Here is a 25,667-nt window from a genome sequence, read left to right on the forward strand (position 1 = left end):
GGGGTTCACAGATCAAAGTTTGGTCATTGATGTAGGTGGAGCTTGATCCATTAATTGCCTTGAAAATTAGGACCAAGGCCCTAAACTGACACTGGATGCCAACTGGGAGCTGGGAAGGGAGCTTAGCCCAAGCATGATATACTTACGGAAGCCTGAGCCGTGGAGAATCGGGGCACCTACATTCTGTACCATATGGATGCTGTGAGTCAGTTTCACATTCAGCTTCTGATAAAATGATTTACAGTAATCCCGCTTGAGCCAGCTGCTCTTCAGCCAAGAGTTAATTTCCTGTAGGCAATCTGACATTTTAGAAGTGGCAGTGGCTGCATCAGTGAATGCCAGAGAATGTCAAATAAAGTTCAAGGTTTCAGTCCTTATCTTCAAGGCCTGAGTGGCCGGGGCCCAGGGTATCTAAAATATCACCTAAAGCTCCAGGATACAGACTCTGGTCATCAGCTCTGATCCTTGGGTACAGTGGAACTTCCTACCATAAGAATAAAGCTCACTTCCAGGAGATGGAGCTTTCCTTGGGGATGGAGACTGTGGAGTGAACTCCAACAGGAGCAAGGACCATGACACACCTCACTACCTTCCACTTCAGGTAAAGGTGCACTTTGACCTAGTCTTCTCTAATAAATGCATAGCAATATGTGCATTTAAAAAATATTCCCCAAATCAAAACACTCCCCTGCAGCCACACTTCTCTTCTTGGGGGGAGGATGAGAGAATGCATGAAGAACACACACATGACCAATGTTAATTATGTTGCTGAAGGCATTCAGGTACTGTTGTAAATAGGTTCTTCTACTGCAATTATGTAGAATAGGTTTGAGAAAAATGTTATGCCAGAGTAAAATTCTTAGTTTTTTAGTTGGCAAACTCTGTTACTTCCATTATTTGATTGGTGAAGGGATGTCACCCTGGTGCCCTCTGTGGTTCCCATGAAAATTTGCCCGAATTTTGGCAGGTTATGAGCTTCTGAAATTTTGGAGTTAGCACATGCTCATTAGACTTATTGGAATTTGGCAGCTAAGTTCTCTGAAGATTTGGTCTGTACTCGGGGCTTTCTCCATCCTCTCACAGCTCATATCTGTGACCAGACTGCACATGTGTCATCCACTCAGAAGGACCAAGCAGGATATTCCTGGCAATTTTCTCCCCACTTCCACAGGCTGATTTGGTATCAGGCAAAGGAGCTGAGAGCAGGAGCATCCCACCTGTGCTCCCTCCTACCAGTACCCAGGCAGCATGGAGGAGGAAGCTGCCTGACCCAAATCAAATGATATGGGGGTGAAGAATGTGGTGGATGATGGGCACAGGAACCCAGCAGGGGCAGCAGCTGGGGAGTAGAGGTGGAGGAAGGGACCTGGGGCTGTAAGGAGGGGTTTACTGGGTATCTATCTTGAGATACCCGGGGTTTGATTTGCGGATGTGCTGAGTAGTCACAGCTGCAACTGAGGTCAGTGGGAGCTGGGCTCTGAACATATAAAATGTTATAAAATGCCAATGCTCTTAAAAATCAAGCCCTAGGCTTCTTAAATTGGTTTTAAGTTCTGTGCTTTAGTTGCCCAAGTGTAAAATTGGTATAATAAATCCCACCTCGTAGGGGTGTTATGAAGATTAAATCACTGATATTTATGAAGAACAAAGATGTGACAAAAACATCATAGAAAACCCCATGAGTAATGAATAGTTCCTTATGTACTGTAGGGTTTGGATGGTGTGCACGGTGACAGATGAGGATAAATATTGACTAGCTACCCGTTCCATGAGCACCATCCATTCTGTGTACAGAATGAGGCAGGGGTGCTGTGGAAGGAAATAGTACGTGGCCGTTTAAGTAAAGACTGAATTGTCACAAGACAGGGCTTCTCCCCAGCTTCTGAAGGACTCACTGCCACTCCCACAGTCTCTTAAGAGTTTTTTTAATTGTCTATACTTAACCAACCAACCAGAAAACTATTCCTCAGCTCATCCTTCACATCTCTGGTCTCACTGCCTTCTCTCCCAGGGGACTCTGGCAGTCCTGCTACTCCTGCTTTGTAACTCTCAGCCACTTCTGTTCTCACAGCCAGTCGTTCCTCACTGGAATTCCCTCTATAGTCCCAGGTGCTGCCCTACCCTCTTAAGTGACCAAATGCTCTGACACACTGGAGGTGGACCTACTTCAGTTACAGGTGCCGGTTACCCTGTGACCTATACAGTCAAACAGGCCAAATTAAGGTTGCATATGCAACCGTAACTCTGGCACTCCCTAATCTTTGAATGCTTGACTTTACACCCTTAACGTAGTTTTGTGGCTGGAATGTAGATTTAGGGGGAGAATTTCAGAAGCACAAAGAGCAGTTAGGCACCCAAGACACATGGAGAGTCATTAGCTGTTAGGCACCTAACTGCCATTTGTGTCTTTGGAACCAGTTTGGCTTGCTCCTGAACTGGACCCCCGCCATACAAACTGACCGATTTAAATTGGGGAGTTTCATTGGGGTTTTCCGATGATAACATCGGAGGCTGGAGTTTTCAAAAGTGCTGAAGGGAGGTAGGACCCCAGCTGAGGTGCTTCTGAAAATCCCACTTTCAGTTTTTGAATCCACTGGTTTAAAAAAGAAATGCATGTGAAAGAGAGAATAAGACCCCATAATTGAAATGGGTAAGTTTCCTGTACTAAGCGCAGAGCTGCAAATTTGCTGCTCCTTTCCTGGGAGCAGCTACAGCCTTCAATATCCACTGGTTTTCTAAGGGTCTCAAATTAATCTTTGCTCTGCTCTGAAATTTCCTGGCTCTTCATGTTAGCCTGCCTTGTATGCCTACGTGGGTTAGCAAGTCTCAACCAAATTACACCTCAACAGCACTACAGTCGGACTTTAATAGTACCTGTTCTAGATATATTTGCTATAAGTCTGTATTTGTTATAAATGTGTCCTAGGTGTGTATTAAGGAATGTCAGTTCTGGGGAATTGTCAATCTGATTGGAGCTGATGATTGTAATGCTAACATCTGAGAACTCCTGCCAAGGCTTGCCAGTACCAAAGTTATTGTCCCTGGATTGTTCCCACTACACTAAGGCTCCTTGTTTCTCTTCATACTTCTGACGATGTAAATGTGGCTAAACCCTCGCCTTTCTGGGTAGCTGTATCATCCTGAGCTAAGCTATTACGTGGAAGCGACCATTCTTGTGGTGATGTAATTCTAGTTGTACTGTCACTGGCTCTTTGGTGCATTTTGATGTATCTGTCACAAGGGCACCATGAGAATGGACACAGACAGCACCATTAAGTTGTGCAGGGTAGGTTGTTTTTGTTTTGTTTTTGTAAACTGGTTTTCTTAGCAAATGAAGTCTGTTTTTTTTTCTTTATAGTCTTAAAGAATATCCTCACCTATAATAAAGAATTCCCCTTTGATGTTCAGCCTGTCCCACTCAGGTAAGGAAAATTGTGGATTTGTACATGTAAAAACTGAATTGGTATGAAAGGCAGCATGGTCTAGTGGTTAGAGCAAAAAAGTGGGAGACATGAACTCCTTGGGTCGCATACTTGCCATGTTGCCTTGGTAAGACAATTTTTTTTAAAGCAGCGTCTTATTTTGGGGTACCTAAACTTTAGATGCCCCTAGCCTTTTTTCGTGCCTCAGATTTGTTAAATGTTCAATATCACTTGAAATTAGTGGAAAAATCAGGCCCTTGGTATCCAAATTTAGAGTCCACTCAAATTTGGCCCATAATCTCTGTCTGTCTAATTTGTATGCTAGCTTTGCAGGCTCAATTTGGTTAGTGTGTATAGCATTCAGATGATCAAAAGTGCTAAGTGTGTGTCTTGGGACAATGTGTTGCTTCTGCGCTAAACCTGGGAGTTGGTGACTTTTTTCCAATCGTAAACTTTATTTTAAGATAAGTCACTAGGTTTTGTCTTACAGGAAGATTTTAGCACCTGGAGAAGAGGAGAACTTGGAATTTGAGGAAGATGATGAGGACGGTGGAGCTGGAGCAGGGTCTCCAGATTCTTTTCCTGCCAGAGTTCCAGGTAGGGTGACCAGCTTCATCATCGGAAATATTTCATACATCAAGGAAGGGATGTGGGACTTGTTTAGAAGTTGTTATAAGGGGAAGCCATTTCCAGTCACTCCTGGATCATCTTCAACAGAACTTCTCGAATGGTTAGACACCAAAGCAATACATATCTCATAGGAATTTTGGACTAGTGGCTGAACCAGGTGGAGTTAATCAGTGAGAGCCATATTCCTCCCTTCAGTGAGGAGATGGAAATTATAGCTGGGTATTTTCCGTCTTGCTTTCATGGTGAATCGTTTGTGAGAGATACTAGTTTGAATTAAACTATTGTGGGGTGTTGCTCTGGTTTTGCTATCCAAAGGATAAATCACTGTCCATATGAAAGTATGTGGAGCAGTTGATACATCTACAGGTCCTAGTGAGGACACACCTTGTTAATTACACTTTTTGTGTGCTGAAGATTCATGGGGATAAGAGAGTGGAAAATTAGAATCAGAGGGATTTTGACCTCCTTATTGTTTCTCCTCATTTCTTCAGAGCAAATTACCAAATTTAAGTTCTGGGAAGGGGGGGAAAATTTGGTACTAGAATTGTAGGCAACATAATTGGGGCAGGGACTCTATTCATCTGTGCATATACACTGTAATATAAATGATTCATATATGCAACTGCTGATTTAGTATAAGTATGAAATCGTAATGCCAGTGTGCAGACTACACATGACTAGCTTTGTGGTATAGTATATAACTGCAATTTCTGAATGCTGTTGTCTTGCTGTTACCTTGAGAAACTGTGTAAATATGAGTTCTGTCAATTTCAAATAAGCATCTCCCAGGGTATTGCTTTTGTCTTCCCCTCTGTATGGCTGTACGTCTGTGTTGTCTTTGGTGTTTGTCACCTCTGAAGTTCTATTAATGAGAAGTAACATGACAAATTGTAGTTGAAGATATTCTTAGTGAATCTAAGGATTAAATCCTACACATAGTAAGGGGACTACTTTTGTAGCCAAATGATCTTACCTGAGTAAGAAGCAAAATTGCTACAGTGGTTTGGGGTAGAGGGAGATGCTTAAATAAAACAGGGTGTCTAACATTCAACACACTGGCTACTTAAAATGCTTAAAGTAGGTAAAGAGTTGGAAGGGCCCTGGGCAACTCAGAGAAATGTGCAACTATATTGCATTTAGGCCACCTATTTTGAGTCCTGCCCATATTGGCAGCAATTGAAAGATACCACCATATAGTGGGTGATGCTTGGTAAGAATTGGGTTGAGGCCCCCAGTTCAATTCATAGGTCTTTTACAGTTCAAAACTACCACAATTAAAAATACATTGATGCCAATGTTAGACACCAAGAATAAGCCACAGAGATTGAATTAACATCTCATTCCAAGAGGTGGCATCTTCATTTCAGAGTCGGTGAAGGTACAATGGCAGAGCAGTGTGGAGAAGCTTGCTCTGGCCTCCCAGTGGTACACCTGTTCTGAGGGTAAATGGACAGAGCTCTGAACCCACCACTTCTTAAAGAAGCATTCAGTTCACATGAACAGAACACAGCTCTGTTCTGAAAAGTAATGAGGTACACATGGTACCTTCTCACTGAGCCGATGGACTCCCGGGGTGTGGTCACAGATCTGCTGATTGTTGTTACAGAATTGTGTTTACTGCTTTTAGTTCCTTTTTAGATGTCTTGGCTCTACAGGGATGAGAGAATGAGCAGGATTCAGTTCCTCCTTGAGCCTCATAAACAGCACAGTTACTAAGCTGCAGTCAAATACACCTTTGCAACCCCGCTGAAGGCAGTGGAGCTGCGCAGGTGCCACTAATTAGGAACCTGTAGAACCTTTAGTACAAGTGGTGTGCAAGAAGGGAAGAACCCAGCTTGACGTAGAAGCTAAATTGGGTTTGCAGGGTTGACTGTTAGAAAAGACGCATTTATTGGTAAACCTAGCACACTAGATATAAAATCAGAGTGAAATAATACACATTGGGCCCCACAGAGCCATTCTTACAGAATCACTTTTCAGGATAGGACCACCCTTCAAGAGTAGGTGAGGGCACCCTGTAAACTTAGTATTAACACATTTAGTTTGTTGCCAAACTTGCAGCATGAATTGCACACCCTGCCTTTCACTTAGTTTGATGTTGCCTTCAAAAAGGAAGTCAGCCTTAATGCAAACAATCTAACGGCTTTGAATTGTCTTGCCGCTTGGCACAATCTGGGTTTCTTTTGCCTTTCATGTAGGAATATTTGTGTGGCGTAATTACTTAACCTTAGATGTTGGCTTGTCACTTTTCTGTGGCTCAAACTAAATTAAAAATAAAATAAACTATTCACTATTCGTGACTTGAGGCTTCTGAATCTAAGCAACAGACTGTCCTAATTGATTCAGTTAGTTACATTGTACTTTCTTCACTTATAGACTTTGCTTCTGTATGCTTTTAATTCACATTAGATTACTGTATTGTCTAATTGTCCATGGTCTTGTCTTCTGCATGCATGGCTTCATCATGTTATCACGTGCTAAACCATTCATCTAACTCAGGAGTCATTGAAGGTATGATAACATTTTAATGTGTATAGTCATTGCTGTGGCATCTTTCATTTATATCTTAATTCCAAGTGTCAAAGTATAATTGTTTTTGTAGTGAAAGAATTGAGGGCTTCTCTGTGTATAAGTAACCGGTGAGCTGACTTGCAGCTACAGAGAAAGGAAGGATCATGTTTTAGTGTAGCACCTTAGATGTCTCTCTAGAAACTTGCTTGTTTTCCTTATCTTGATTTCTCTTGCTCTCTGTCTAGCAGCATTGCTGGTTGCATGTATAGCTGGGTTTCTTTCAATGGGGTGCATGCCTAGCTGGCTTTGCATTGCTAACCGGAAATGCTTTGTGGCAGAAGTTGGGCTACAAAGTGACCTCACAAATACACTATTTCATTCTTGCATGCTACCCCAGTATGTTCTGTGTCCCGCATGGAAATAAGTAGGGTTCCCTGTCGCTTAGGGCTAAAGTGACTGAAGTTTATCTCCTGGATAGTTTCACTCAAGACTGTTAAAAACTGACAGGCCCCTGGAGGGAGGGACTGGCATTCTCATGTCTAGTCTTTTCTCCACAGGATCGAATTCTTTTCAAAGGTTGCTACCAACCGATGGTGCCTGTGTGAGATGGATCAATCCAAATCCTGAGGCACGCACATGGTGGCTTGTATGACATGGACATACATAACTGTCACCTTCTTAAGTGGTCTTAGAGGTGCTAGGGATTAAAATGGTAAGGAGATCTGGGCTGCCTTAGAGACCCAGGAGGTGGAGAGGGACATCCGATGGAAGCTTGAATCGCTGTTGCTTGTCATCTACCCTATGAGCAAATAAGGGACTTCACACAGTCAATCCAGCACCCTCCAGGATCAGTAAATTAACATGGGAAAAAATAAAATTCTTAAAAGAAACCCAAGGAAAAGGCCCAAGTCTGCCCCCTTCCTAAAGTGCTTTTTTTACTTATTAAATATCCCACTGGTAACAAAAACCCTCTGTCCTCCCAAGCAATAGCTGGCGAAGACTTGAAATCACAGGTTTTATATTATACCCCTGGCTGGATTCCTTGCTCTTTGGAGATGGCTTTGGCATGCCTCCTTCATTTTTGTGTTTGATACAGGATAGGCAGGGCATACCTACAAGCATGTAGGGAGCACAGGAAAGGGCTGGTTGAGATACAAGCCCTCATTTTAAGCATGTCTAATAAACATGGGAGGAAAACCCCTGGCTAACCACAGTGCCAGAGAAAGGGCTCTGTGTTGAAGCAGGATGTGTCAGCAATTTTCCCCAACATGAAAAGTGCCTGTTTTCATTGGTATTGTGGACTATCCAGTTCAGTCTTTAGTTTGTATTCATCTGTTCCCAACTCTACAGTTAGCAGTCTTTGTCCCATCAACATTAAATGCTGGGGGCCAAATCCTGTCTTGAGTGGAGCTATGACCCACTCTGCTGTGAGATGTGGTCCCCTGGGGTGGCTGGTGTATAGAAGCCATAAGTCATTACAGCTGTCAACTGAGTCCATACAGACTCATGCTTTTGTTGCTGAAGGTTCTGGGTTCCAACCTAGTTAACGACCCCAATGAGGTGGTGGGAGTAGTCAGACAATCCCTATAGAAGTCCTGGTTGCTGGGGGGTGCAGTTCTATGGGCAGAATATTTGGTCCTTTATTTTGAAGCCTGTGTCTCTGTCATAATGTAGTAAAGAAAACTTAAACATGTGGAGGGGATGACTGACTCCATTTGCCAAGGGAAATGATTTCTTTTAATTTCTGGAGTCATAAAACTTGCAATCAAAAACAAGGCTTTACATCAGACTTGCTCATGAGTTTGATTACTTTCTCTTACACTGTTTGTGAATCTAGCACCACTAACACCAGATTCTGTCTTAAAACCTCCCAACTTTGTCTAAAATCAGCATGAAGGAAATATTCTATAGTTGATTTCAAGGGTATTTGACTTCTTGGACAACAGGGGATGGATCACGCGATAATTGCCCTGTTAGGTGCTTCAGGGGGAAGGAACCGGGCATTGGCCGTTGTCAGAAGACAGGATACTAGGCTAGATGGACCATTGGTCTGACCCATGTTGCCATTAACATCAGTCTGTATCTTAGCATAAGAACATCTTTGATTTTCTTAATGTTTAGTTGGAAATGACTTGGCATCCCTCACATTCTCTCAGTTCTGGCAAATGCTTTTTTATTTTTTTATGCTGCTGCCTTTTGATGTCTAATGCCAATAGATGCTAAATACTCTAGACCAGTGTTTCTCAACCTTTTTGATAGCAGGAACCAGCTTGCTGCCTCCCTAAACTGTGTCCGGGAAATCTCCGGGACCAGCGCTGGTCCATGGACTGGTCATTGAGAAACACTGCTCTAGAAGAACCTTGCTGATCTGGTATTTCTCTTATCTCAGTAGGTGCTGGGGTTCATACCAGTGCAACAGTCCCTTTTCTATTGCTCCCATCTCTTTTACTAGTTGTAAATGATCAGCCTGAAGCTGGTGGATGGCTGCCTGGACACCCTGCAACCACAAGTTCTAATCCTAGCAGGGTGGTCTCAGCCCTTAAGAACTATAGAAATGGAATTCTATCGCAATTTACAATGCGTGCAAATCAGAGACCTGAAAACCAAAGGTCCTGTCTGCTCTGCTTGACATTAAAGATCCCACAGCACTTCCTGTAAATAGATGCTTACGCCGTCTCTCTCAATGTTGTTTAATATGTTATGCACTGACTTGCCACTCTCCACTTCAGAGCTGGTGACTTTCTTTGCACCCTATAAATGTGTAAACCACTTTGAGATCTGTTGGTGTTAGATAACTGTGTGTGTCATCAGGATACAAATCCTTGGCCTTAGGACTAATCCCTATCCCTTCTCATTATCCATTGTACGTTGTGGTGGACAAAGGCTTCCATGAGCAATGAAAATGGGGGAAGGACTGAAGTAGGGCCCTAGCTGTAAGAGTCCCAAAGGGTTAATGTTTTGGCTTGCTCTCTGTTGCCAGGTACTTTATTACCCAGGTTGCCGTCGGAACCCGGGATGACGTTACTCACTATCAGAATAGAGAAAATTGGTCTGAAAGATGCTGGGCAGTGCATTGATCCTTATATCACAGTTAGTGTAAAGGGTAAGTGTTGCTGTTTCTGCTGTGTTCTGACTTCTGCTCTCTGTGAAGGGACGTATGTGTTTTAGGGAAATAGGCTCCCTCTTCCCCATACAGTGAAGCACTCTTGTTGGCACTCAGCGCGCCTCTCTCTGCACAGTCGTTTTGTGGCTTTATGAGGCAGTTATCTTAGTCAAGGATGAGAAGATTCTGATTTTGCTTCTGGGTAGGGTCCTGTATCTCCTTCACCATCCATCAACCAAAACAAGTGGATATGACCCTTCCTCCGCTCTCTTGATTCCTGTGAATATATTAAACATTCAGACCCCTGCTTCTCTGGGTATGCTACTGTACAATTAGACACCTGTGGCTGGCCCTTGCCAGCTGAATCAGGCTTGCAGGACTGTTTAATTGCAATGTTGATGTTCAGACTCGGGCTGAGGTCCAGGCTCTAGGACCCTGCAAGGTAGGAGGGTCCCAGAGCTTGGGTTCCAGCCTGAGCTTGAATGACTACACCACAATTAAACAGCCCCTTAGCCTGAGTCCGAGTCAGCTGGCATGGCCAGCCACGGGTTTTTAAGTGCAGTGTTAGATGTACCCTGTGTCTCTGAGCTTGTCTACATGAACACTTAGTTTGTGGCAAGCTGGGGTGTGAATCTACCCTCACAAGCCTGCTGCACTCGCTGTGCTTGTCTGTGTGGACCCTGCTGACTTGTATTAACAGTTCTTTAAGAGTATTTTGATCTAGCCTTGCCTCAAAGAGAGCACTAGACCAAAGTGCATTAACGAACTGCTCGTGCATGTCAGCGGGGTGCACATAGACACTAGGTCCATGTCAGTCTAGTGTGGAGCAGATTCACACCCCAGCTTGCAGCAAACTGATTGTTCGGATAGAGAAGCTCTCAGTCTGAAGCCTCTTCCGTCTGATGGAAAACTGTGGAGCCTGAATCCTGCTCTCTCCTGACACACATTCACCCAGCATTTCTCCCAGTGAGACGCTGAAGACGCAAAAGGTTTATTTTTAATAATGTTGCTGTGGTTCTTCAGCATTATTTTTAGACTCTTTAATTACACGTCATTCCTCGCATCCCTCCCAAGTATTCCTTGTCAGTAATTTGTTGTTTTTGTTCTGTTCTTTTGCCCCCCAGCTGGCTTAGAGATCTAGACTTGTGGGACCAGGGGTTACAGTTATTGTTGGAGTCCAACATCCGATCTAGGTCAAATCAAGCATGAAGGAATGCATTTCACTTTTGGTTAATAGTAAAGTACCAATTTTTAACGCCATCCTAATATTGGGTAATGAAATTTCAGAGTTCAAAAGCAAATATCTTATAAACTGCCACGTTGTTCTGTTCGAAATGTGTTAAATTTCCCCTTTGCTAATTATATATTGTAAAACCACAAATGCTAGTAGCTGCAGGCAGGAGGCAGGGTAGCGTGTACAAGTGCTGTGCAAGCTTTCCTCATATAACCCTGCCCCTCAGTCCTGACCTACAGTACACGTGGTATTTTTCTGAGAAGCAGAAATTACCAAGCAATGCTGTGCTATCAAATTGTATGATCGTCTGACTCTGCTTTCCACTTACCTATCAATCTCTTAGCTCCCCAGTGGGAGATTGTACCACCTATTTGAAATGAGAAGGGGTGTACTTTTAATTCCCCTCCCCAGTTTTTAAAGTGAGTCTACTCAGAAAAGTGACTGTTGGTTTAATTTTTTTTAAAAAAAGGCATTGTGAGACCGTGTTCATTGTCTCTGACTCCATACCCTTAAAATCTGTCTGGAATCTGAAAGTTGGTGGCTAACTCTTCAACCATAAGAGTTCTGCCACTGACTATTTGTTAATGTATTTCAGCAGCCCCTGGATGCCTTCATCAGGGCCCAGGTGCTAGACACTGCCACACGCGTGCCCACACAGTAAAAAAGACAGCCTCCTCCCCAAAGAGCTCACGACCTTACCATATGTTTAGGCACAACAGATGGATGAAACAAACAGGTGGGGGGAGGAGGGCGGAAGTGGGAAAGGACAAAGTAACAGTCAAACAACCATAAGTAGAACAAGCAGCATTCTTGCTTGTTCTGGCTTATGCTGGAGCAACACAATTGTTAATCTGTGCTCGCATAACGGAATCCAGTTCCCTCCCCGATACCTGTGCCGGCTCTGGAGTGCCGATAGGAGTGAAAAGTAGTGAGTACTGTTTCTAGCCAGGAAAGCAGGTATATCTGCATCGGCTCTGGAGTGCCGATAGGAGTGAAAAGTAGTGAGTACTGTTTCTAGCCAGGAAAGCAGGTATATCTGCATCTGGACAGTTAGAGGTAATGGGTTACACCTGTATTTTTTCATAGACTTTTCTCAGAATAGACCTTTAAGCTCTATTTGAAAACTTTCCTCAAAAGGGAATTTGATACTTCACGGGCAAGCATAAAAATTGCCCTTTTTGAAAATAAAATTGACTAGTTCTGACCTGTCGCAAAAAGGAAGGTGACAGAATAGTGACTCTGACATTTCAGGGGGCTCTCTTTGAAGCAGAAGAGAGAGGATGCAGATTCTAGATAAAGAGCTGGTTTTGGAATTTGAACCCAATGAACTGATGATAGGATGTAATAAATATGGATTCTGGGTAAGATTTGTTAATACTAGGATGGAAAGTGCATGTATGCTAAGGATAAAATGACAAGTTTTTTTTAAAAGAGGTTTGACCTTAAAAGGGGCAAATTTTTTATTTCCTCCAGATGTGAATGGGGTAGACCTGACCCCTGTGCAGGATACTCCGGTGGCTTCAAGGAAAGAGGACACCTATGTTCATTTTAATGTGGACATTGAGATCCAGAAACATGTTGAAAAACTAACAAAAGGTGGGTAAGTTTAGACTTCTGAAATAGGGTCCATGAATCTTCAGGGCAATAGTCTTAACGCTGCTTCTACTTGGAGGAGCAGCCGGGGTAGGAGCAATGTCCAGACTACGGCCACGAAGACTCAGGGGTTGTCTACATGGCAAGTTCCTGCACGGCAAGCCAGGGTGTGACTCTACAGTGCAGTAGCAGCTTCTTGTGTGATCACTGCTACAGCTCAGTGCAAGGCCTAGAGTAGTGGCTTGGCATATTTTGCTTTCAAGTAGTACCCTCTGTTACACTTGTTTGGACCGGTCACGCTGTCTAGCTGTGGTTCTGCCATTCATGAGTAACAGAGTGGGGGTACGAGCTCAGGGGAGTAATTCTGACATTTCAAGAAACGTGAATTTTCTCATCGATTCAGGACATCTAGAGAAATAATAGAAGCAATTGTCTCTGATATATGTAGAACAGGTTATGATGACAGTCATGTTTTCATGCCAAGGAATCTGTTATAGGCAACATTTGACTAGTTTTTCTCTGATAACTTTTTCCACCTTTAGGTGCAGCTATTTTCTTTGAATTCAAACACTATAAGCCCAAGAAGAGATTTACCAGCACCAAGTGCTTTGCTTTCATGGAGATGGATGAAATTAAACCTGGGACAATTGTTATAGAACTGTAAGTGACCTAGCATACAATCTGATATATAGATGATATATAAATATACATGGTAGATTCCAGTGACATGATGCAAAGGAACTAATCTAGAGCTTGGTATTGTCTGCTGATGCTTTGCTATATTAGATACAGGAAACTGTTTACTGTCAAACATACCACTTTATCTCCTCCTGGTTTTCTTGCTACTTTATTCCTATGATCCTGAAAATACAATTACAGACCCCAGCATTTGGTTTGGTAGGAACTTTGAACACACCAGCATAAAAGTGTTAGGTTCTATATGTTTTGATCCTTAACTAAAGTAATCAGATCTGCTCCTAAAATAACAAACATCTTCCTGGTTACCACGCAGGCCTTCTTTTGGAATGAAATCCCTGTGGCTTGCCACACACCCAAAGGACGCGATCAGGTCAAAAATAACTTTCAAAAACAGATGACCTACTACAGTAAATTTGAATATTAAAACTGACAATGTTAAAACCCCTTCACAGTTATAGACTCACTGCTTGTACTGTCTTCTGATTGGAAAATGAAAGTAAACTGGCTGGTTGGTTTTTCTGGTTAATCTGTATTGATTTCTGACTCTCTTGGTGCCACTATTGTAGCGCTGTAATGAGTTGCAAACATTGAGGGGTATGACAATTTGCCTCGTCTCCTTAACTTTATTTTCTTTCTTATCGCTATTTATCAGCTAGAAGAGAAGGGCTGGGAGTTGTGAGGTGTCAGTTGCAAAATGGCCATTTTAGGACTGCAGCTATTTGACTCTCCCAAATTTAAAGGGCCAGTCCCAGAAAGGCATGCAGGTCAAAGTAATTCTGTTAAGAGCAGTCATGCACTTAGGGAAGAGGGGGGATGGAGAAGGTCCTACTTTGATGGTCTCAACTACTGTGTCACATGGGGAAGTGTTTTAATCAGAAGTAACTTTAGTGGGAAACATCTAATGAAAAAGGCTCCTGCTAGTAGCAATTTTGTAAGATCTGGTTTTTTTGTTTTTGTTTTTTTTAAACAAATCTAAATGTTGTCAGAATTACTAGATAGTTTTTCCTGATAGAATTAAACCTGCAGTAACAGGTTGCACATGTGTGTGAGGCAAAGCAAGGTAACCTGAATAGCTTGCAACTGAATTCTCTTCTACTCAGGCTTGTATGAGTTTGAAAGTTTAACTTGCCATGCCTTGTTCTAAAATAGTAATCCAAAGAAAAGAAAATGAAGAAACTCAGTTTAACCTACTTTTCATTATTGTTCCCTTGTATGAATCCTAAATTCATACCTGAAGCACTTTCCCAAATAGTGTCAATGGGGGTCTGGGTACTGTTGGAACATGGGCATTTGTGCCTGGGTTTATTCAGATGCATTTAGTCATCATTAGCATTTGCCTTCAATTTTATTTCTTGTGGTTACAGATACAAAAAACCCACTGACTTTAAAAGGAAGAAACTGCAATTGTTGACCAAGAAACCACTTTATCTTCACCTCCATCAAACATTGCACAAGGAATGACCCTTTTGTGAGACTTCTGTGAACTAAACCACTTGTCACAAATCACGGTAGCTGCATGTGTAGCACCCCCATCCTTCAACAGGCAGGAAAACAGCTGTACTCCTGCCAGTAGGTCAGATGAGACCATCACACACTGCACAGCAATACCACAGGGTCAGAGGTTAAGCCTACCATTCAGGTGCAAGTTTCTTCCAGTACCTTTTGGATACCAGTTTTATCACAAGTGTACTGAAGTATTTTGTGACAATTTCTCTTCAGAATTGAGCTGTTCGTAAAATTTCAATTTTGTAACTTACCTCTGTTTTTACCCTTCCTTCAAAAACCTTGCTAGAGGGTGGGAAGTGCCCCATTCACCATGCCTGATACCGCAAAATGTCGTGGCAAGTTTGCTAGCTTGTGTACTCTTGCTATGCTTGCTATTGCAGTCCTTCAAGTTTTAGAGTCCTTCACTCTGTCTCGTTGGGAGGGTGGGGGAAGGTGATAGAAAAGGGATTTTGTAGAAAGAAAGCGTCTGTGAGTGGTTTAAGAAGCAATCAGGGGATGGTGGTTAGAGAGAGAGAGAGATTCAATCCAAAGTTGAAATGCTGCTCTAGAACGTCTTGTCAGCCTGCTCTTTCGTCTTAGCTGGCTAAGTGGCAGAGGAAAGGAGGGAGGAGTGTTTTGAGGGTAAAAGGGAAGGTGCTGATGAGACAACCAAATTGTCAACTGTTGATCTCAATCCCATTCAGATAGTTCACAGACTTGCAGCATCCAGTGTATCATGTGATTTCAGGTAGAACTTGTCTATTATTACAAGTGTTGGAATCCCTTAAAAATCATGAATACTTATTTAAGGGAACAAACTTCTTTTTTCTGTACTTCATATTTGCTATCCACTTTCCCAGCCAGTGTGTGGGAGAGCTTTGGGGGCCCATCCTACTCCCTTTGCTGTCGGTGGGAGTTTTACCATTGATTTCACAGGTGGTAGGATCGGGCCCTTACTACTCAGCATAAAGCCCCCACCAAAAACATGAACAGCTCAGAAGTGCTCTGGCTATCTCAAGTTGTTGACTGAAGATGGACATGCCTTCCCATGAGAAACTGTTTTCATAAGACCTGATTGTGGATCTTTGCATACCTCTATTCATATGCAAGTCTGGAAACTTAATCTAAAATAACCTGGTTTTTATGTAGGTAGATAGGATTATCATTTATTTTCTATATTATTGAGATGCATAGTGTGTAATAAGCTGCAGGGCATTGGCTTATTATAACATGAATATTTGCATCCACCTTTTGACTTAATAAAGGGACCGAAGTAGAACCCATTCAAACTTTTCATATATTCAGTGAGTGGAATATTTAATACAGTTCTTCAAGGTCTGATGTGCTTCATGTGTATCTTAAATAGTGCCTACATACACTCTGCTATGCTAACAAAGGACCAGCTCCAGGAGAATGCAGTGTCAAATGTTAGCTTTTTCTAATTGCTTGGATGTAAATGTACCATTAACGCCTTTCTTTCTGCACCATGTAATACTAACTCACTCCAGAACACTGTTTAAAAAAGTGAGGGAAAAGGATTTTTTCACTTTTCATGGCAGTCTGTTTATGGAGTATGTCAGGGGTGTTCCTTTCTGCCTCTAGTACAGTGATCGAACTGAACTGTAATGGGGATCAAATAAGGCCTTTTGGAAGTTAGAAGCTGAATTTAACCTTGTGTTCTCCCCTTCTTTCCTCTCCTCTGGCTTAATTGTGGATGAGTTCACCTCAGTGAGCAATTATTTGGCTAATGGCTGAAGAACTGTGTATTTTCCTGTTAACAGTTCTTAAAGGGACCCAATTACATTATAACCTTTTACAACAGAATGTCATGCCTGAAACAAACACTAAATATCTTGATTAGTTTTGTTAAAATAAATGTAAATATAATCTGACATAGTGTTCCTCTATTGTGTCTGCTGGTGTTGTACAAAGGAAGGAAACATTCATTAAATAAACTGACTGTATCTTATAGGTGCAAAACCACAATCTTTCACCAATGCAAAAGGTGTAGTGTATGACCCTGATCATCCAAAGCACTTGCTTAATTGCAGTTATTCACATGCTTAAAATTAAGGTCAGTGGGTCTCACTGCATGCACCAGTGCTTTGCTGAATAAGGTTCTAGGTCTCATGTAGCCTTCTAGAAGTCCAAGAGGCTTCCATTTTTTCTGATGTGTACATCTGTCATACTAAACAAATATTTTGTGGCTATGTACTTGTCTACACATGAAGTACTCAAATGCATCTCCATATAAACTGTCCTGTTGTTGTCAGTCAGTAATGGGGAAAAGGTAAAAAGTACTGAAACTGAGTCTAGTCCTGTCTCTGATAAGATGTACTCACACCCTCTTTGTTATACTGACTGCTGGGGATAATCCTTTCAAAGTTAAGAACTATTTCAGATTTTAATTTAGGGGGGTTAAATGAAATGGAATAAACTTGCTTTGAGGGGAATATAATAAGTTAAAGTTTAGCTTGAGGGATCTGATTTTCAAAGATGGGTGTCCTTAAAATGCGTATGTTATAGATGTGTACAGTTAACCAGTTACATGTCTACTGGTGAATGGGTAATGAGCCAATTTGTACACTATTGCCTACAAATTAAACATGTTTTCATGTGAAACAGATCCACTGGTTCTAAACTATCACCCTTGAAGTCCCTATTAACTGCAAGTGTATGGAATGTCATGTGCAGTACAGTTTGAAACCTTGTTTGTTTAATATACAAGTAGAGCTTTGTATTTAATTGTAGATGAATGTTTGTATAATGTTTTTTAAAGTCCCTTCTCTCTCCATTTTTTTCATCCTTCATGATGTAGTGATCCCTGAAAGACTTTCCCAAAAGTGAAACACAGGGTGCTGCTTGTATCACTATGTACAAGGGTGATCTACACTTCTGCTATATATCTGTCAGAGCTTGTTTAGCTAAAAGGTCATTTCTTGTTATGGTATTTGAATAACCTACCTACACTTACAAGTCAAATTAATGGCTGCTTGTATCTGCAAGTAAAGATGTAGTTCCTGAAATTGGCCCTGCACTAGATTTTTTTGCTATCCCTCTCCCCAAAAGAGAAACTATTCAAAGCTTTGTATGGCAGAGGGTTTCACTTTTCTCCCTGGAATGGATCTAGCTTCCCAGTACAGCAGCAGCTCAGCATTATGAATGCTTCAGGAATGGAGGTTGGTTGTAACTCTGAACAAAGTTCACAACAGAACATTGACTTAATACAGCTTTGAAACTTTACTATACAGAAGAAAAATGCTGCTTTATTTTTTTAGTAGTTTAACACAATACAGTACTTTTGTCTCTGCTGATGCCTGATTGTTTACTTCTGGTTCCAAATGAGGTGTGGGGTTGACTGGTCAGTTTGTAACTGAGTTTCTACTAGCCACACCTCTCATTTAAGAGTATGAGGGAATAGCTCAAGTGAGATCCTATCTTGCCTTGTAGCTATTTAACCACCTCACCTGAAGCCCTGTAGAGGCTACTGGTGCTTCTAGACTAGCACCACTTCAGCCTTACAGGAAACATTTTTTTCCCTCCCAAACCATTTGATAAGGGGAAATCCTGTAAGCTTAAAATATAAATCTACCTTCCCTGAAGTTTGATTTTGTAAAGTATAGTTCCATTTGTTTAAACAATTTGCTAAACTCCATGATTACACAGGATCAATGTAGGTGCTTTGTAAAGGGCACTTTATTTACTATTTATAATCTGAAGTTCTAGCCTCTATATTTTTGAAAAGCCCAACTATGCACAAAACTTTGATACACAGAGTTATGCTTTGGGGAAGATGAATTTTTTTAAACTGCATTGGACCCTAAACTTTTCTGTACTGCAGTTAAGCACATGGGTCACAGGCTAGCCTGGCTTTCACTGCAATATGTCAGTTCAAGGCTGTGTACATGGGCACAAGTGATGTAGGTCTGATTAGTTCCATAAAACCCAAGTGACTTAAATTTCAATCAGGAGTTTGCTATAGCCTGATTTTGAATTTAAGAGCTGTGCAACTGCTTGCATGAGTGGCTCAAGTCTTACACAAGGTTACTGTTAACTTCTCACAAGTGGCTTCCAGGACAGATTCACTTGCATGCTCAAAGATCTAGCAAATTTATTTTGCTCTTTATTAGAATTTTCCTTTGAGTACAGGGTAGCTCATGTTCAATCTTTCTGACCAGACATCTTAAAAAGGTAAATATTTTTAGAGTCTTACTGTAAACCATTGGTCTACAGTAACTGCAGGTTAATGTGAGGGAGAAGACAAGTTGGGTAGCATTTTACTTACAAAAATATTTCCACAGGAAATGTTCTGATTACATAGGCTACATTAATTAAAACCAACCACACAGGTACTTTTGTATTGCACATTTAAAGAGCTGCAGGTGGACCGCAGCTATAAGAAGCAGGCTTCAAGTCCATCATTAGCATATGATTTTTGCATTCCCAGAGGGTGACTTTTCTTTAAAGTGATCTCAAATGCACATGACTAGGGAAATTTGAGGGAAAAGTAATTCTGCAAAAACTAAATATACTGAAACCAAATTTAAGAATAAAATTAAAAGATAGTTGTCTTTTGAAGGCATTTAAAGTCGTAACTGCATGAAATGTGCTAGAATCCATTCCACAGAGCTGCCATCCAACTGTTGAAGTTATGGTTTTCGTTCTGGAGGATGTGTGTTGTCCCTGGGACCTGCTGGTGATGGTGGACAAGGAGGGGCTGGTGGGTAGTCTCTAGGTCCTGGTGGAGGCAAGTCTCTATTTGGAGGAGGAGGATAGTCCCTTAAGCCTTGTGGGGGTAGCGGTGGACCAGGAGGATAATCTCGTGGGCCAAGAGGGCCTCCAGGTCGAAAAGGAGGAGGGAAACGTACATATCCTCTTGAGTCAGGAGGTGGTAACGGGCCAGGAGACAGGTCTCTCATTCCTAATGGTGGGCCAGGTAAATAGTCTCTTGCAGCTGGAGGTGGCAGCGGAGGACCACAAACTGAAAGGAAAGGGGAAATTGAGTGATGATGGAAGTAGTGACTACACTCATTTAATGGAAGTGATACAGAAGTTTCCCCATGTTCCCCTGTTCCCATCCTGGCCCAAAGCATTTTAGCTAAAGAAAGATAGGTGCCAATAGAAACTGCAAATACAAACATTTGAGGCCACAAATCCCTGGGGGGATTTTTGGCAGCTAGCATTTCCTTTTTCACACTCTTACTGTACAACAAACAAACAGATATAGATGCTTTGAATGGGGCTCCTTTGGAAGCTTGATGAATCGTGCTCAGCAAAGTGTTCCAGGAACTCACAGGGTAGGTCTACACAGCAAACACACACCCAGGACAGGCTTGAGCTGCAAAATTCAAGTGTAGAGATTCAGGGCTGGGCTCTGGGACCCTCCCCCCTAAGGAGGGACTCTCACTGCTGCAATAGGATATGGAGGAGCTACTGGAAGTAAGAAGAGGAATGGCTGAAAAAAACAAAGTTAAGTTAAACTCAAGCATAAGGTAATCATACCTAAGGGTAGAGGAAGGGGCCGAGACCCATAGTGCCCACGCAGTGGAGGTGGCAGTGCTCCAAATCGAACTGGAGGTGGTGGTGGTCCAGTCACTGGAGAGGTCATTATGGGTGTCCCAGGAAAAGATGGACCTTTAGGACCTAGGTTTACCTGTTCAAGATGTTGGTTTGAAACTTTAATAAACATGATTTGTGACGATAACCAAATATATGGATGCTAAAACACCAGAACTTAACTTGAGTGCCAAAAGGTAAGAAAAGACAAGTAAGGGCAAACAGCCAAAGAGCAACAAGTTGTCAAACCTCCCCCAGCCCTTTGCAGAGCATGGAGTTTGCTGCCTTTGGAAGAATCTGGTTTAGGCCACTCAAATGCATTCACATTAAACATACCTTTGGGATGACTGCTCCTATAGTACAGCACAGTCAAGACTAACCCCACCTCACAGATGCCAGTAGGCCCATACAATATTGCTGGATGTCAAAAGCTAAAACAAAATACCACCTTTCTTCCTGTAGTACGGGTTGAAATCATCTAAATCCTTCTGTACTACAAATATTTAGGTACCACAATATCACATTTCATTGGATTACTCTTACAAGTTCTTCCCAAAGAAATGTTTGCATGCAGTCCTTGACAAAAGCAATAGGGTTTTTGTCATATTGCAATAAAAATCAGACATAAAACTATAACAGAGCCATCAACAGGAGTAAAGAAACCTTTAAAAACAGAGCACCCATGGTTAGTTTTGCAGAGCATTTAGCTATTCAGCAATTTAAAACACCATGCCCTTTATTTCTCTCCATCAAAGCAAGGAGTGCACCAGCACCATATCCAGCTGCCAAATACTCACTGCTGCTGCTGCTTCCGAAGATGAAGGCAGAACAGTAGATACACAGGGGGCTTCAGACTCTTTGGGAGGGTTTTGCTTTTGTTTTTGGCAGTAAATGATGTACAGGGGATACAGACAAGATAGAACATGATACACAATTAAAGAAGAGAAGCAGCAGGTACAGTGGGTCACAAGAAATGCTGCCTAAAGTGTTCCCTTGGCAGAGGAAAAGTTTTCAGCTTACCACTCCATCCATGGATGTGGAAGGTGAGGAGGTTCTTGGCCCACTATTGAGCAGGGCTGCTACAGCAGGGCCGAGATCTGTAAGAAAAGCAGAAATTTCATATGACTTTACTCTGCTTTGGAAGAGGAACCCGGGCCTTCAAATACACGTTTCCAGTCAATAAACAGCTAGCTAGCTAACTAACTGAAAGGCTTGGAGGCTGCAGCTCATGTAACTCACCTGGGACAGATGATCTTCCAGACAGCTCAGGTGGCCTCCTTGGAGCTGAAGGGCCATCCACCACCGCACCTTAAAAGAAATATAAAACACAGAGCTCAGACCCAGACTTGTTAATTCAGTTAGCTACTTTTACAGCAAATCCATATCTTCTGTACAGCGGCACCTACACGTCACTAATTGTGTACAGGTTCAGTGGCACCACTAGGGGTAGAGAGAAAAAACTAAATTTTGGGAGCAGTTTCCTTTTGAACCCTTTGAGGGAGATCACTTCCCAGCACTATCCTCCTATGAGCCAGCAGTGCAAGTGCAAGAAATCCTTAGTTAGGCAAGGGGTTGACACTTCAGCACCTCCAGACATAAAACAGCATAGATTTCTAGGAATTTTCACAAGGTGTAGCATTTTGGATTACTTGAGTAAGAAATGGATTTATTTTTTTAAACAAGTGAACCCTTACAGTGACGGTAAGCTCATTACTTAATCTAATGTGGACAGATTCAGTCTCTCCAACCATTGTGTTGCATGTGAAAAACTCAGAGGTGTATATACATCTGTGTATAAGCATAACTGATGGAATCCCTAGCTGAAACCAAGCTGATTAAAAACAAAGTCAAATGCTGCTACCAGGCCCCCCACCCTTGATCTCAGTAATACTGAGACTTTCAGACTGCAGTTTCTTTCTAACAAATTTGCATTTGGACTAACCCATACGTTAAACAATAAGCTTCAAAGCTAAAATGAAAATTAACATGAACCCATAAACTTGTGCTGAATGAGTTCTCTGGCACTTTCTGGGATGTCCCTGGCAAACTAGAATGCACTGTTCTGCAACACCACAGATATGGTTCACCCTATCCAGAGAATTTCACAAGACAAAAAAAATAATTTCAAGAATGTGAGTCACGCAATGCCTTTTTGTGCTGACTGCCCCTCTCAATGTGGTTAAAGTGAGGACCTTCAGGGTATATGCCAGCTTTACTCAAGTTCTCTCTTGCAGTTCACTGGTAACACTATCTAGGGACAATAAGCACTAGTAAAAGGCAATATTTAGCATTTGCGTATTTCCCCAAAAGGCTCCACAAACAATACATTCTCAATTCCTCTCTCATATAAGGATAAATGGGCACAGAAGTCAATTGACTTGTTCAAGGCCACAGTGGGAAACTGAAATTAGACCTCAGAATTTTTGTGTTCAGGGCTTCCTCCCATAAATGTCTATGGCTGCAGGAGAAGTTTCACTCCTTACCAAATTCACTTCTTGAACCTTCCCTTCTTGTGGCAGAGAGGGGCTGACCAGGAGCTTCCATCATCAGTGGTGGGGAAGGACCTCCTCCACTCACAGGTGATGGCCCAAAAGAGCCATCACGGCTCAGTGGACCTGTGTAAAGGGTGCAACAATACTTCATTAGTCCAGCACAGTTATTTCACTCTATAAATATTTAGAGCAAATACACCCAGGACTTCACAATCTTTAGAGGAATGGTGCAGGTGAGGGAGGGAAGATCAGTATTTACCTCTCCGTACTGGGACTTGACGGTCAGGTCTGCCTGCAGTTGGTTTTACAACTAATGGTCTTTGAAGCATTGCAATTTTTTGGTTCACTTCTATTAATCTAAAAAAATAAGCACAAGTTAAAAAATAAATTACGTTGAGTATACTTTGTCTGTTACAATATACTATTCAGGCCACCTGTATTGTAAAAGCTTACTAATGTCTTTCAGCATGAAGATATATTTAACAGTCAAGTGAATTTTAAAAAGGTGCATCACTACTCAAATGAATTGTATGGCTGACGTGCTTGTTTAAATCGAGAAAGCGGAAACTACTTGGGACAGGACTGCGACTTCCTTTAGTTTGTGCCCAAATAGTGCTGAGCACACTGACTGAGCTCCACAAATAGCTTGTTACATGCTTACTTTTGCCTCAGGTTGGCAGCTTCTCTCTTTTCTTCAGCCAAAGCTCTCTCTGCAGAACGGGCAATGAGCTGTTCAGGGAAAGAGCAAAATAGGTACAGTAGAAACTGAATGCACTTGGGACCAAAAAAATAAACCAAAGTTTCAATCTGTTTTCCTAACTGCACGAACTGCTCCACTCAGGAAGCTAAATGTAAATTCAATAAATCTAACATTGCAGACTATTTAGGAACTGTAGTACAAAGGTCAGAAAAGGGAACACACTCTTACCCAATTGTCATGGGCCTTCTTCTCATGACCAGCAATCTTCGATTTAAGAAAAAGGAAAAAAGTGGTTTTAGCTTGGTTTATCCAATATTTACTCTATCCCACACTCCTCCCCATATATTAGAATATATAATAAGATAAACCAAGCCAACTATGACCAATGAGCAGGAATGTCTTTTACCTGGTTTTTATAAGATCTCTCTGTTTTTTTCAGTTCTTCCTCCATTTCCAGAATTCTTTGCCTGTAAAATATGAAAGGTTAAAACAAATTCTCCCCAATATCCAAAGTTAGAAAACTGTGAACCTCCAGTATCTGAACTTTACTTGTAAACTTTCACTTCCTCAACAGCCAACACTGCTTTTTCATCTGCAGCAGACAATTTCTGCTCCTTCTCTTGACGCTCGTATTCTTCCTGGGTCAGCTTCCTGTATGGAAGAGAGAGAAAGTTACTTCACTATACTACACATCTAAGATCTTAGAGACGAAAACTAGAAACCCAGTTGGCTGTATCTCATGCCTTCTACCTACAAGAAGAAAGGAAACACTAGAGCAGTGGTGGGCAACCTGTGGCCCATCAGGGTAATCTGCTGGTGGGCCACGAGACAGTTTGTTTACATTTGCACAGCTGCCTGCAGCAAACCGCGGCCACTGGGAGCTGTGGGCAGCCATGCAAACGTAAACACACTGTCTGGCAACCTGCCAGTGGATTACCCTGACAGTTGCCCACCGCTGCACTAGAGAAACATGAGTACAAAAGAGGAGAAAAATGCTCCCGACCCAGAATATTCACAGCCTTCTGAGCCAGACAAGCAAACCAAATCAAATCTATATCCTGAGAACCCAAAATCTCAGGTGCAGAGCTGACCAGGAGTGTGAGAGCCTCAGAGGTCTGTTACTAGTAGGCAGCTCAGCTCCACAACTCCCAATTTCTCTGTTTCTGGGAGAGTTTTCCCTATCTAGAGCTGTGCAGATGACAGATGTTAATTCAACTCTAGAGACAGACACTGATAAAGAGATGGACAGATTCTACACTTGACATCCAAATGGTTCAAGTAGTACAACAGTGTGTGTAAGTACAAGTAAACAGGAATTTTGGGGGTCTGGGAACAGAGCAGAGAGAAAACATCCTCTTTCTACAACTGTTATTTAAGGGAACTGAAACCTCTGGTAAACAGTCTCCCAGCCAATTACTACTATTATGTGACCAGTTACCAGCGCCCCTTGTTCACCCTGTGTTTAGTTCCCACTCGCCTTCTTTCTGACTCCTTTGCAATCAGTCTGAAGTATCCAAGTTACAGGCAACTCTAAAAGTAACTCTCTCAAAAAAGAAGAAACTGGTAGTAACTCTAAACCTAATAACTACTAGCAGCTGCTTTTGGGTGGGTGATTTCCTTATTAGTGAGGCTAAGATGTAATCACAGAGATCATGGAAATCACAGAATCAGTGACTTCCAGGGACCTCTGTGACATTTTCACTTCAGCCCTGGGGCAGTAGGACTGGAGCTGTCAGCCAGCAGGACCCGCCCCCTACCGCAAATCCCAGCTGCTGCAGGCAGTGGGCTCCTCCCACATTCCCCAGCAGGGATGCCACCCATAGCCCCCACAGGTTATTGTTTGGTTATTGCCTGTGATCTGTTGTGACTTTTACTAAAAATAACCATGATAAAATCTTTGCCTTACTTATTAGCTATATTTGGAAAGACTTCCCAGAGGATGAGAATTGTCCACTGGAAGTGTTTCATTCAAAGAGAAAGCATTAGATGGATGAGAGGATTATCCAGATTTAACAGTAAATTCATTTTAAAAAATCAGTTTTGAAAAGGATCTGAATCCTCATGCTTCAGGGCACGAGCCAACCTTGAACTACTGGAGGCTAGAAAACTTTCCCTGGGGGCAAGTTGTCCCATAACTGCCTCCTATAGGGTTTCCTGCACCCTCCTCTGAAAGAACTGATGTTGGCCATTGACAGTTACAGGACTCTGGAGTAGACGGACCCTGGTCCAATCAGGTAACGCA

General features: G+C 42.2%; 2 protein-coding genes across 8 annotated transcripts in view; one reads left to right on the plus strand and one right to left on the minus strand.

The window, feature by feature from the left end:
• Positions 1-17,703, plus strand: part of AIDA (axin interactor, dorsalization associated) — a 54,237-nt gene extending 36,534 nt beyond the window's left edge. For 2 of the 4 annotated variants that reach the window (XM_073338830.2, XM_073338832.1), the window contains 7 exons: positions 3,359-3,422; positions 3,913-4,019; positions 6,552-6,563; positions 9,544-9,666; positions 12,374-12,496; positions 13,036-13,153; positions 14,557-17,703. In XM_073338830.2, the coding sequence (XP_073194931.1) occupies positions 3,359-3,422; positions 3,913-4,019; positions 6,552-6,563; positions 9,544-9,666; positions 12,374-12,496; positions 13,036-13,153; positions 14,557-14,653 (644 nt within the window). In that variant the 3' untranslated portion in view covers positions 14,654-17,703. The remainder of the gene's footprint in view (positions 1-3,358; positions 3,423-3,912; positions 4,020-6,551; positions 6,564-9,543; positions 9,667-12,373; positions 12,497-13,035; positions 13,154-14,556) is intronic. The other 2 variants (XM_073338831.2, XM_073338833.2) reach the window with 2 other exon arrangements.
• A 195-nt stretch (positions 17,704-17,898) lies between these two features.
• The window catches only part of MIA3 (MIA SH3 domain ER export factor 3), a 36,963-nt gene continuing 29,194 nt past the window's right edge, over positions 17,899-25,667 (minus strand). For 3 of the 4 annotated variants that reach the window (XM_073338786.2, XM_073338783.2, XM_073338782.2), the window contains 10 exons: positions 23,975-24,076; positions 23,832-23,892; positions 23,654-23,689; positions 23,387-23,454; positions 22,985-23,082; positions 22,717-22,848; positions 21,473-21,541; positions 21,254-21,330; positions 20,180-20,330; positions 17,899-19,658 (listed from right to left, as the gene is read on the minus strand). In XM_073338786.2, the coding sequence (XP_073194887.2) occupies positions 19,327-19,658; positions 20,180-20,330; positions 21,254-21,330; positions 21,473-21,541; positions 22,717-22,848; positions 22,985-23,082; positions 23,387-23,454; positions 23,654-23,689; positions 23,832-23,892; positions 23,975-24,076 (1,126 nt within the window). In that variant the 3' untranslated portion in view covers positions 17,899-19,326. Of the gene's footprint in view, positions 19,659-20,179; positions 20,331-20,369; positions 21,106-21,253; positions 21,331-21,472; positions 21,542-22,716; positions 22,849-22,984; positions 23,083-23,386; positions 23,455-23,653; positions 23,690-23,831; positions 23,893-23,974; positions 24,077-25,667 lie in introns of those variants that run through there. The other variant, XM_073338784.2, reaches the window with a different exon arrangement.

The sequence above is a fragment of the Lepidochelys kempii genome, chromosome 3 (assembly GCF_965140285.1).
Source record: "Lepidochelys kempii isolate rLepKem1 chromosome 3, rLepKem1.hap1, whole genome shotgun sequence".
Lineage (NCBI taxonomy): Eukaryota > Metazoa > Chordata > Testudines > Cheloniidae > Lepidochelys > Lepidochelys kempii.